The 13,347-nt window shown below is 42.2% G+C and overlaps 2 protein-coding genes across 6 annotated transcripts in view; both read left to right on the plus strand.

The window, feature by feature from the left end:
- The window catches only part of FAM227A (family with sequence similarity 227 member A), a 68,583-nt gene extending 67,254 nt beyond the window's left edge, over positions 1–1,329 (plus strand). Inside the window, exon 18 of the mRNA XM_066253083.1 lies at positions 109–1,329. Coding sequence (XP_066109180.1) covers positions 109–202 — 94 coding nt within the window. The 3' untranslated portion in view covers positions 203–1,329. The remainder of the gene's footprint in view (positions 1–108) is intronic.
- A 2,767-nt stretch (positions 1,330–4,096) lies between these two features.
- Positions 4,097–13,347, plus strand: part of DMC1 (DNA meiotic recombinase 1) — a 37,913-nt gene continuing 28,662 nt past the window's right edge. For 4 of the 5 annotated variants that reach the window (XM_066258101.1, XM_066258138.1, XM_066258120.1 and 1 more), the window contains exons 1-6: positions 4,097–4,263; positions 6,402–6,485; positions 7,055–7,099; positions 8,024–8,170; positions 9,381–9,463; positions 12,047–12,099. In XM_066258101.1, the coding sequence (XP_066114198.1) occupies positions 6,435–6,485; positions 7,055–7,099; positions 8,024–8,170; positions 9,381–9,463; positions 12,047–12,099 (379 nt within the window). In that variant the 5' untranslated portion in view covers positions 4,097–4,263; positions 6,402–6,434. Of the gene's footprint in view, positions 4,337–6,401; positions 6,486–7,054; positions 7,100–8,023; positions 8,171–9,380; positions 9,464–12,046; positions 12,100–13,347 lie in introns of all 5 variants that reach the window. The other variant, XM_066258112.1, reaches the window with a different exon arrangement.

Consider the following 13,347-nt stretch of genomic DNA (forward strand, 5'->3'; position numbering starts at 1 on the left):
CAGTGTTTTATACACTGAGCCACCTGGCCAGGGCCCCCTTCTTTATTCTCTTGCTCAAACTGGTTTTTAAAATCTGTTTCTGTTTATGTCTTTATGATTTATCCACAGAGAGGTCACCAAGAAGTCAAAACCAACGCAGACAAAGGAAGTGTTCTTGCTTAGTTCCTCACATTCCAGCTCAACTGAAGGAAGCCTTGTCTAAGAACTGGGACAAGTTTTGGGATGAAACCTGCACATATTGTTGGGTTTAATCTAAAACAGAAACAACAAGGAAAAGAAAGTAATACTGCAACACATTTAGTCATTCCCAGTCCATAGGACAAAACATATTAAAGTTTACTCCTACCCTGGGCGTAAGTCAGAATTTAAATTGAAGTTAATTCACCTCTGTGGGTCAAATAAGTTTGCAAATATGATGTATATGTTTGCTCATTTATAGTTTGCATTGGCTGTGGGGGACAGGCTGTAAGCAGGCAAGGTCATTATAGCCTAAAGCTTAGTTTTAAGACTAAGCCTTTCCCACCCTGGGGTGGTGCAGTCTCATGAGGAATCCCATTATGCCTCAGATAAGTGACTTTGTATCAGAGATGTTTTTGTTTGTATATTGACTTAAAGGTTTTGATTTCTACACTATAAAATGGGGCAGACTGGGAGCTTGTTCTCTCTTGGTTCCTGAGATTAGCATTAGGGAGGAGAGCCAAGAAAGGCCACATGGAGGAGAGGAGAAGCAGCCAAGATGGTGGAGTGCTGAAGGAGAAGCCAGTTTGTGTAGAGAGAAGGAGATGGGGAACAGAGGTGAATAAGGCTGGTGAGCTAGAAACCTTTGATTCTAGGAAACTCAGATAAGTCTGTGGCTTTGGAAGCCCTGAATGGAAAGGGAAGTGTTTTCCCACTGTGCGTATTTCTTGCCCGCCAGGTGCAAGCTAGAATGAAAGCTAACCAGTTCTTGGCTCCGTTGTTTCGGTACCATCTGTCCAAATCAAATGCGAACCTGCATGGGCCAGGAGGCTGTTATGGTGGCCGTGGCTACTGACTTTACAACCCCATTCATTCATGCATTTACTTACTAATTCTTTCATTCACTTGTTTATTAGTAATACTACGGAATATGTAATATTATTACGTGACATAGTAATCATAGGAGACATCACTTATTGAGCACTTACTATGTGCTGAGTGCTCTGTTAAGTCCTTTTTAAACATTATTTCCATTAATCCTCCTGGTGGTCTCCTGAGATGGTACTGTTACCTCCATTTCTCCTAGGAAGACACCAGGGCTTGGAGAGGTTGAGCAAACTTCCTCTAGCTGTCTATTCCATGTCACACCTGTACTAGTCCCTGTGAATAAAGACGCTGTTCCTGACCTTACAGGACTTACAGTCTAGAAGAGGGGGTATGACATATATACCAAAACATACATTAATGCTTTGTAGGAGAGCTGCGTAAAATCTAAGAAAAACCAAGTGCAGAGAGATTCACTGAAGCTATAAGGTCCAGGGTGTGCTGAAGGACGTGCAGCTGGGTTGAGAGGTTTAGATGTTACCATTTTGGCCTCAGGGCAAGGAGTAACCTGCTTTGTGTTAGAAAACAGTCTGCTTGACACAGCCCAGAGGGACAAAATCATGCATATGGCTGTTAGCTTGAACAGAGACCTACAGTGTCTCCCAGGGATATGCATCTTCACTTGCACCCTGAGTTTAATTCTTGGTGACCCCTGCTTGGAGAATATTACCCAGGTAAAGAGGTGCAGGAAGGGTACTTGAGAAAGAGCTCAGGCTTTGGCTCCAGATAACTCAGGGCTTTGAGACCCTGCCCTGCTTCATACAATATTTAAAATAAAGAACAAGTAAATGTAAATCAACAAACTGACCAGTATTTCAATGGGAACTATGCTACTCTCACTGACCACCAATGAAAGAGGTGCCCCTTCCAGAAGTGCGGCGGGGGCCGGATAAATGGCCTCAGGGGGCCACATGCGGCCCGCCGCCATAGTTTGGGGACCCCTGTCTTAGAATATAATAAAAATGACATGACAATTTTAAATTTTATAGAGAATGTGTGGGCTTACTGAAAGATATGAGAAATTGTGAAAACTAATTGTCAAAATTACTAATTGGTTACTAACTGACGAAGAAGTTCCGGTTCACCATGCTCTATATCTAGGATGGAAAAGGAGCATTTTGCCAGGCAGGATTTCTTTTTTCCTGTAGTAGCTTTTATAAGTCTTTTATGGCTTCTGAGTTTTGTCATACTTAAAGAGATTTTTCTTATACTGAGATAATAAAAAATTGCCTATTTTCTTCTAGCACTTTTGTAATATTATTGCTCAGATTTAATTTCTTGATCTATCTGGAAGTTATTTTGGCACGAGGTGTGAGTATGGTTCCAATTTTATTTTTCTTCCAGATGGCTAACTAGTTGTTCCAACACCATTCATTGGAGTCATTTCCCCACTGATTTGAAATATCACCTTCCTCATATTCACAGTTTTTGTATGATATGAAAAGTGTCTTTTTCTTTTGAATGGGAAGATCTTCATATGTACTTTTAACTACTCCAGGATTTTTGTTCTGTTTTTTAAAAAAACTTTAAAAAGTTGTATGTAACCATCAATATCATATTCAAACAAGATTTTTATCCTCACTTCACGGATTTGTTATTACCAAGCTCATTTCAGTTTAAGTGTACTGCACACAACCTTCAAATATTTTGAACATTTCTCTCTCCCAGCTGTCACTACACCAAATCACATATGTTGTATTTCCCTAAATCATCTTGCTGTGCTCTTTGCAGCTCTTCTGTACAGTAGATGTCTCCATCTAACAAGTTGCTCAAAAATAGCTAGAATTTAGGTGAATCCTCAAAGTGAAAGCTTTATTTCTATACAGTTCATTCCAAAAATGGACATTAATTTCCATTTAACCTGAAGGACAGGCTGTGTTTCTGGAAAATATGGCAGTTATTTGTTGGCTCTTTAAACAATCCACCTTAGGAAGGGGAAATGTCTTACAAAATACCAACTGCTATTGTGGGAATTTTTTTTCTATTTATTTCAACAAAATGATTCAGACACTGAAGAATAAGGGTCGCCCTGTACTAAGTCTTGAACCCAGAAACTGCACAGATATTCATCCAAGATACATCACAGCCTCCACCTCAACAGATGCTCTTTCAAATGTTTCATGACTCTCAGCAGTCAGTCTCCATTTAAGAGGAGGAGGATGCCCGCAGCCAAGGCTCCATTGGAGCAAAGATGGCCGGGCGCTGGGGATGGTTCCATGGTCTCTGCCTCAGGCGCTAGAATGGCTCTGGTCGCAACAGAGCAACGCCAGGATGGGCAGAGCATCGCCCCTGGTGGGCGTGCCGGGTGGATCCCAGTCGGGCGCATGTGGGAGTTTGCCTCCCCGTTTCCAGCTTCAGAAAAAAAAAAAAAAAAAAAGAGGAGGATGACGCTGCCAGAGACAGCTCCGCTGCTATGAAAGCTGGCCTAAAACTTCTATTTAAAAGCTGGACCAAATATGTTTGGCTTCTGTTGTCTATTTAAAATTTCAAGTTAAGACAAAGAAAAAATTACTCTCCCTCCTGAATGGGCCTTGGGTGCCTCACTCGCAGACTAGATAGAGTGTGGCAAATGGTAAGAGAGTCACAAAGAAGAAAGAAATGAAGAACGCTGAGGTATTAGTGAAGCCAGGTATGAAAGCCAGGTATGAAAAACTGGGAGTGAAAAGGAAAGCCTTGAGCAGGGGAGGAAAGAGCCCCCCATATTCGTTCTCCTAACCCCTGAGCTCTGAATTGCGATAAGTCTTCTACACGTCATCTGTCTCCAACCACCTCCATCAGGATTCCTCCTCCGCCTTGAGGTCTTCTATTTCATGTCCCCTTCCCAGCAGTCTCTCTTCGATCTCAGAACTGCCACTACTACCTTAGGGCCCTCCTTCTAATAGCTGTCTATCTTCACCTCCACTCGCTCCTCAGTACCTGCGCCCCTTGGGCCCCGCCCTACCCCTTGCCCTCAGCCCCGCCCAGTGACCCGCCCACTTCCGGTTCGCCCCTTGTGCCCCGCCCCTCATCTTAGCCCCGCCCCTTGGTCTGACAGTCTACGCTCTGCGCGCGCCCAAACTCCTGCGGTTGGAACCAAACCTCCTGGTCAGCGACGCGCGAGGCGCCAATCCGGGTTCTGATTCCCAGTCAGAATCCCTGAAGACTGGAAACCGTGGGTTGGGGGTGGAAGGGATTCACCTTGAAGACCTCGGGAGACTCTGGGTACGAGCGGGGTTTGTAGCAAAAGCGAAGCGTGTGAAGAATCTGAGGGGAAACGCCAAGGTTCCTTTCTTTGGTAATGCTTGGTGGTCGTTGTGGGCCCTCGGCTGGTGGGTTCGTGCGTTCCCTTTCAGCCCCGGGAGGGAATCTCGGTGAGCTCAAGGGAGTCCCAGCATTCTAATGCTAAAGCAAGTCGGACTTCAGTCTTGAAGAGGCCCTCTCAGCCTCCTTATGAGGGAATCCGGTGTCAGGACAACGTCCGGCTGCGGACCAGGCCTCCTTGGGGGCGGCCGGAACTACGCCTCCCGCGATGGCGAACAGCATCGGGCGCCCGGGACTGAGGTCTGGGAGCTGTCCAGCTGTTCAACCCATCAGCTGCTTCTCGAGAAATAAAGCAATCTTTTCATTTTTCCAAGGGAGAAATAGATGATTTTTTTTTGTCAATGTGGAATTTTGGGCAATTACATATGATTAACTGAGGGACAGTATTCCATAGTGTTCCAGAAGATTACATTTACACTGTCTCCTCATTTGTTTCGGTTACCGTATTTCCCCATGTATAAGACACCCACTCCTCCCACCCCACCCCGCCACCCCGGGAAAATTTGGGGTCTAAAAACTAGGTGCGTCTTATACAGAGGTTGTAGTTTTTTTACTTGCATTTCCTGCTTTTTCACGCTTGTTTCTGTGCTCATTGTTGAAGACAGTGATTCATCATCAGACACAGATGAGGACAAGCTAATGGATGGGAGTTTTGATAGTGATGAGGAGTTGTATGAACTTTATGATGAATAAAACTTTATGTAATAAAGTTTCAATAACTTTATGTAACTTTTTTTTTCAAATTTCGGGCCCCAAATTAAGGTGTGTCTTCTACATGGGGCTGTCTTATACATGGAGAAATACGGTACTTTGTGTTTAGATGTATAGGTGGTAGCAACCATACTCTATTTTAGCAATCTGTTCTCCTTTTGTTGGGTCCCAACTCCTGACTTTAATATTAAGTGAGGAGGTGGAATAGACCAAGGAAATGAATTACTTGGACCACGTTTTATACTAATGAACATAGTCATGGCTTATAGATTCCTGAGATCTTAAAATAATTACAACAGTGTTAAATCAAAGACTGTTTGATTCTGTTTATTGACCCTAATATTATTTTATTTATTTATTTATTTTATTATTTTTTACAGGGAGAGAGAGACAGGGATAGACAGGGACAGACAGACAGGAATGGAGAGAGATGAGAAGCATCAATCATCAGTTTTTTGTTGTGACACCTTAGTTGTTCATTGATTGCTTTCTCATATGTGCCTTGACCGCGGGCCTTCAGCAGACCAAGTAACCCCTTGCTCGAACCAGCGACCTTGGGTCCAAGCTGGTGAGCTTTGCTCAAACCAGATGAGCCGTGCTCAAGCTGGCGACCTCGGGGTCTCGAACCTGGGTCCTCCGCATCCCAGTCTGACGCTCTATCCACTGCACCATTACCTGGTCAGGCTGGCCCTAATATTATTTTAATATTGGATAGCCACCATAATTTTAAATCTTAAAACCACAGAACTAGTAAATATAATACATCTAATGTTACTATGAAGCAAAAAGATATATGTTATAGGAGAGCCCATTAATAATTAGCAGGAAGACATTCATATTTTATGAGAAAAATAAAATCTATTTATTGATGGTGGACTAAGTTCTAGGAGCCAGGGAGGATGCAGGAAGAAGGACACAAGGTCAAAGTTCATAGAATGTTGTTAATATAAACCTGAAAAGTTAAATAGCAATATGCAATTCTAAACATTCCAAGAAAATAAGACATTATCAGACTGGTATGACAGTTATGCTATGAGAAATCAAAAGATTTTTTTAAAATGATGAGTTTTGAGGAGAGAGAGAAGAAACTAAGTCTCCCACCCCCACATACATTCACAAAATATATAATGCCATATGCTCAGCAGAAAGAAGATAGGCCAGCTGAGTCATTTCAAACTAAATGATTCTCTACTTGTTCTTCTGGTCCTTGGTGACTTTGAAATAAAATCAAGGAGGTCTCTAGGTAAAAGATTTTATAATCTACTTAATCTACTATTAATATATAACCTATATAATGACTACTTCTTAAATAATATTTATTTTCCCAGAATTCCTTATTTTTCTGCTGCTCATCTTTCAATATGAAGGAGGATCAAGTTGTGCAGGAGGAACCAGGATTCCAAGATGAAGAGGTATTGGCAAGAATATTGAAAGATATGTAGACATTCAGTGATGGCTCACAGCCATGTTCCTTCTCTGCTAGCTACTATTTTTAAAAACTGAATAGAACTAAAACATAGTTCTAGAGAGAGGCAATATTTCAAATATGCAACAACTTGTTTGGCAAAGGGTGCTAAGATTAGCTACTTAGCAAAGGCATGAAATTATTTTAATAACTTAACAACTGGTATGGCCATACTGGTTCCTACGCATACTGGTACCGAATAACAGAGAAAGAAGTGCAAGGTCCTGTGGGGAAGAAGATTGAGAAAACATATTTAAAAATAGGTTCAGTGTTGCTCTACTCCTTAGGGTGAAGATCTTAAACATTTGGGCTATGACAAAAGTATTGAATTTCCCTGCCCTTTTGAGGTTGGCTATTCTGAGTATGTAACAATGTGTTTGTAAAGCATTATCCTACATCTTTCTGTCTGGAGAAGTGAAATTTGAGGCATTTGGAGTGACTTAAGTCTTTAAAAGATGTAAAATAGTTGGATATGAAGAATCAAAACTCCATTTTTTTCTGTTCCATCTCCTTTAGGAATCTTTGTTTCAAGACATTGACTTGTTACAAAAACATGGAATTGTAAGTATTTTTTCAATGCTGTGTCAAATTGTCCAATTCAGAGTTGCTCAGCCTTGACCCTATTGAACATTTAGAACTGGGAATTCTTTGATATGGGGAGCTGTTCTGTGCATTTTAGAATGTTTAGTAGCATCCCTGGCTCCTAAGTACTCTGTGAATGCTAGTAGCACATCTCTAGTTATGACAACTAAAATTTATCCAGACATTGTCAAGTGTTTCCAGGGGACAGAGTTGCCCGCTGGAAACACTTTGAGAACCACAGTTTAACTGGAGGTATTCAGAGCTGTCAACATCTACTGTCTTCAGCAGCAGAAAATTCAGTTCTATATCAGGTGATTCGAGTAAATGTCTACAGAAATACAGACTTTGAGTAATAAACTAAATGAATTTCAACAGCAATCAGTTGATAGTAAAACTTCTCTTATATTATCTTTTGAAACCTCACACCTGATCTCTTTCAGTTAGGTTTATAAAATAAGAGCAAGAGAAAATTCTGGTCCTCTGGTGATCTAGTTTTTTTGTATTTTCCAAGGGTAGAGGAAGAAAAAAAATCTTTAAAAATTTTAAAGGAATATATTGGTAATGAAGTTCTGCAGAAGGAAGGAGTTGAACTGAGGGGTGAATGTGTGATAAATTTACTAGCTTTTCTACCAACAGACTTTTCTTTTGAATTCCTTATTACATTGCCATGATCTCACTAACATTCTTGGGAAATCAGGGCACAGACAGAACATTTGGCAGTGTGCTGGGTGTGTTCTACTCGGATATTTCCAGAACATTTGGCTACATGGTGGGTGGGTTCCAACTGGTTGCTTGTATAAAATTGGCATCATTGTGGAAGGAGATGGACACAAAGCACATGACATAGTATGGGAGTTTTTCAGGCTGGTATTTTAGCAATCTGCTCCATTCTTTCATTTATAGAACGTGGCTGACATTAAGAAACTGAAGTCAGTAGGAATCTGTACCATCAAAGGGATACAAATGACAACAAGAAGAGCCCTGTGCAATGTCAAAGGGCTCTCAGAAGCAAAAGTGGACAAGATTAAAGAGGCAGCCAACAAACTTATTGTAAGCAAAATCCTTCTTTGTTGTTTAAGCTTAGCAGGACCCTGTGAGTCTCTGTAGCTTTTCTCATTATGAACACTAGAAACTATTGTGGGAGCTCTGAGTTCCTGTATGTAGATCACAGTATATCAATCTCCCCATGTTACCTTTTTATCAGTTCAGTGATAAAAAAAAAAAAAAAGCAACAGCAATTAATTTCTACAAGATTGAGGCAGGGATTAAGAGACCTAGAACACTATGAAGATAATTATATTTACCAAAATTTTTCTTTCTGTATTCCTTTATATTTCTTTTTCTTTGTTTTTCTCTGCCTTTTCTTCTCCTTTTTATTTTTTACATTCTTCCTAATTTTAATTAATTAATTAATTAATTTTATTAAGTGAGAGGGTGAGAGGCAGGGAAGCAGGCAGAGAGACAGACTTCTGCACGTGCCCCACCAGGATCCACCCAACAAGTCCACTAGGGAGAGATGCTCTGCCCATTTGGAGCCGCTGCTCTGTTGCTTGGCAACCGAGCTATTCTAGCTTCTGAGGTGAAGCCACAGAGCCATCCACAGCACCCAGGGCCAAGTTGCTGGAAACACTTGAGGGGGAGAGAGAGAGAGAGAGAGAAAGAGAGAGAGAGAGAGAAGGGGAAGGAGTGGAAAGCAGATGGTCGCTTCTCCTGTGTGCCCTCACCAGGAATCGAACCTGGAACTTCCATATGCCGGCTGATGCTTCTTTCTCATTTTTAGATTCCTCATATATATCTATGGCTATTGTAAGAAATATGTCTACTGCTCAGTACTGAAGAAGTTACTCTCTCCTGGTATAGACCAATTGATAAGAGAGCATTGGGTTAGACTAACAGAGGTTGGTTCTATATGTCTGCAGTTGAAACAGATATGATCAAGGATATCCTCACTGTAGCAGCTGAGCTGAATCCATACCTTATAACTGGGCCCACAGACTGTGAAAGGTCCATGCAGCTGACAGATTCCAAGCAAAAACATGCTTTGATTCCAGCTTTTGTGTTGAGCTTTTGGGGCCACTGAATCTAGGTAGGGTGGCTAAGGAGGCTGTGTTCTTCACCATGATCTTGTGCTGCCTTCAGAAACAAATGAACTGTAGTTTATATCAAATAATGATTTGATAACCAAGTAGGTAGTTTTTGGCAGCATTTGAAATTAAAACCATCTTCTTATACCCTTTTTAAACCTTTTGTCTTCCTGTAGGAACCAGGATTCTTGACTGCATTCGAGTATAGTGAGAAGAGGAAGATGGTTTTCCATATCACCACTGGGAGCCAGGAATTTGAGTATGTATCTCATAAAACACTTTATTTCTTTTTCTATATCTGGTTGTTGTTTCTACTGGAAGTAGTTTTTTTCTTTTTGTTTTGTTGTTGTTTCTGTTTTTGTTTTTACAGAGACAGAGAGAGAGTCAGAGAAAGGGATAGATAGGGACAGACAGACATGAACAGAGAGAGATGAGAAGCATCAATCATCAGTTTTTCGCTGCAACACCTTAGTTGTTCATTGATTGCTTTCTCATATATGCTTTGACCACTGACCTTCAGCAGACCAAGTAACCCCTTGCTCCAGCCAGCGACCTTGGGTCCAAGCTGGTGAGCTTTTGCTCAAACCAGATGAGGCCGCACTCAAGCTGGCGACCTCGGGGTCTCGAACCTGGGTCCTCTGCATCCCAGTCCGACCCTCTATCCACTGCGCCACCGTCTGGTCAGGTTTTTGTTTGTCTTTTTCAAAAGGCAACTGAAGAAAATAACTTCTAAACTGCTTGTAGAAACAGGATTAAATTTCTTACAAGAAATTCAGATCCAAAATATAGTTTCTTAATCAGCCTGTATTAATCTACAAATCATTTTTAAAATTAGTTTAACTTATCATTTTCTTTCTCCTATTATCTATTTCTCATGTTTCTCAGTATACTTTTTTTTTTTTTGTATTTTTCCAAAGCTGGAAATGGGGAGGCAGTCAGACAAACTCCCGCATGCGCCCAACCGGAATCCACCCGGCACATCCACCAGGGGACGATGCTTGCCCATATGGGGCGTTGCTCTGTTGCGACCAGAGCCATTCTGGCACCTGAGGCAGAGGCCACAGAGCCATCCTCAGCGCCTGGGCCATCTTTGCTCCAATGGAGCCTCGGCTGCGGGAGGGGAAGAGAGAGACAGAGAAGAAGGAGAGGGGGAGGGGTGGAGAAGCAGATGGGTGCTTCTCCTGTGTGCCCTGGCCGGGAATCGAACCTGGGACTCCTGCACTCCAGGCTGATGCTCTACCACTGAGCCAACAGGCCAGGGCTCAGTATACTTTTTAAAAATTGAATATTCAATTGACTTTAGAAACAAAGTCCCAGTCTCTGGCCAGTTAGCTCAGTGGGTTAAGAGTGTCATCCTAAAACAACAAGGTTGTGGGTTCAATTCCCAGTCAGGACACACATGGGAAGCAACCAAGAAATTCAGGACTGAGTGGAACAACAAATGCTTCCCTTTCCCCTCCCCTCTCTCCCCCTTCTTCTCTCTGTCTTTCTAAAAAATATCAATAAAAATTAAGTTCTGGCTGAACAGCTCAGTCGGTTGGAGCATCGAAGGTTGCCGGTTCGATTCCCCAGTCAGGGTACATACAGGAGCAGCTCGATGTTCCTGTCTCTCTCCTTCCCTGCCTCTCTCAAAACAGAGAAAGAAGAAAGGAAGGAAGGAAGGGAAGAAGGGAGGGAGGGAGGGAGGGAGGGAGGGAGGGAGGGAGGGAGGGAGGAAAAAAGGAAGGAAAAAAGGAAGGAAGGAGCCTGACCAGGTGGTGGCGCAGTGCATAGAGCGTTGGACTGGGATGCAGAGGACCCAGGTTCGAGACTCCGAGGTTGCCAGCTTGAGCTCAGGCTCATCTGGTTTGAGCAAAAGCCCACCAGCTTGAACCCAAGGTCGCTGGCTCCAGCAAGGGGTTACTTGGTCTGCTGAAGGCCCTCAGTCAAGGCACATATGAGAAAGCAATCAATGAACAACTAAGGTGTCTCAATGTGCAACGAAAAACTAATGATTGATGCTTCTCATCTCTCTTCGTTCCTGTCTGTCTATCCCTCTATCAGAGTCACTCTCTCTGTAAAAAAATAAACAAATTTAAAAAAAAAAGAAAAAGAAAGAAAGAAAGATAGTCCCAGCACAATTTGAAAAACCCATTTAATAATAATAGCATTTATTCAAACTTCAATTGAGTTCTAAAGAACAGAACTAAGACATAGGCTTATATAGCCCATTGGTTCCTAGAAGTATGAACAGTAGAGCTTACAAGTTGTTTTGTTAATCCACCAGCCCACACACAGTAGCACCTGTGATCTAAACAGGTGAAGTGTATTTCTTCAGCCAGGAATTCCTGTTCATATTGAATAGATAGATAGATAAATCTACAGATAGATGTAGAAGAAATAATATTAGCACTTTTAGCCCTGGCCGGTTGGCTCAGTGGAAGAGCATTGGCCTGGCATGCAGGAGTCCCGGGTTCGATTCCCGTCCAGGGCACGCAGGAGAAGTGCCCATCTGCTTCTCCACCCCTCCCCCTCTCCTTCCTCTCTGTCTCTCTCTTCCCCTCCCGCAGCCGAGGCTCCATTGGAGCAAAGTGGGCCCGGGCGCTGAGGATGGCTCCATGGCCTCTGCCTCAGGCGCTAGAATGGCTCTGGTCGCATTAGAGCAGCGCCCCAGATGGACAGAGCATTGGCCCCTGGTGGGCATGCCAGGTGGATCCCGGTTGGGCGCATACGGAAGTCTGTCTGACTGCCTCCCCATTTCCAACTTCAGAAAAATACAAAAAATAAAATAAAATTAGCACTTTCTCCTCTCTTGTTATCTCTATTTCTGTTCCTGTTACTAATGCTTGCCTTTTATTTCCAGTAAGTTGCTAGGAGGTGGAATTGAAAGCATGGCAATCACAGAAGCATTTGGAGGTAGGCAGAACTTTAACATTTTGTTACTGGGGAAAAAATACACACACACACACACACACACACACACATATATAATTAAATAAAAAAGAAACCCTCATTCACTGCTGGTGGGAATGTAAACTAATACAGCCACTGTGGAAGAAAGTATGATGGTTCCTCAAAAAATTAAGAATAGAACTACCATATGACCCAGCAATTCCTCTGGGTAGCTACCAAAAAAACTCAGAAACATTGGTACACAAGGACACATGCACCCCCATGTTAATCGCAGCATTATTCACAGTGGCCAAGGCATGGAAACAATGAAAGTGTCCCTCGATAGAGGATTGGATAAAGAAGATGTGATACATATATACAATGGAATACTACCGAGCCATAAGAAATGATGACATAGTGCCTTTTACAACAATATGGATGGACCTTGAGGCATTATACTAAGTGAAATAAGTAAATCAGGAAAAGCTAAGAACTGTATGATTTCACACATAAGTGGGATATAAAAATGAGACTCATGGACATAGATCAGTGGTTCTCAAACTTTTTGAAGTCGGGGCAATTTTAAAATCCTACAAATAATTGTAGGCGCACTATATACAAATTTCTGAGAAATATGTTATAATAATTAAGTCAAATATTAAAGAAAAAATATATAACATCCAAGCATGCTTTTATGGTAATTAAACGAAATAAATACGACAAAATAAAATTTATTCTGACATTAAAAAACATTTTTATGTTACATTTTTTGAGTTATGCTTTTTAGAATTTGTAAAAAAGAGGGGTTAAATAAGCCAGGCATACCTGACCAGGCGGTGGCGCAGTGGATAGAGCGTCGGACTGGGATGCGGAAGACACAGGTTCGAGACCCCAAGGTCGCCAGCTTGAGCGTGGGCTCATCTGGCTTGAGCAAAAAGCTCACCAGCTTGAGCCCAAGGTTGCTGGCTCAAGCAAGGGGTTACTCGGTCTGCTGAAGGCCTGCAGTCAAGGCACGTATGAGAGAGCAATCAATGAACAACTAAGATGTTGCAACGCGCAACGAAAAACTGATGATTGATGCTTCTCCTCTCCCTCCATTCCCATCTGTCTATCTCTCTCTCTGACTCTCTGTCCCTGTAAAAAAAATAAAATAAAAATAAGCCAGGCAGAAAAAGAAAAATATCATAGGACTTCACTCATTTGAGGAATCCAATGAACGATGTGAACTGAGGAATGGAATTGAGACAGAGGAGAGATCAAAGAGACCAGAGG

This window comes from Saccopteryx bilineata, chromosome 1 (genome assembly GCF_036850765.1).
Source record: "Saccopteryx bilineata isolate mSacBil1 chromosome 1, mSacBil1_pri_phased_curated, whole genome shotgun sequence".
In the NCBI taxonomy this organism is placed as follows: domain Eukaryota; kingdom Metazoa; phylum Chordata; class Mammalia; order Chiroptera; family Emballonuridae; genus Saccopteryx; species Saccopteryx bilineata.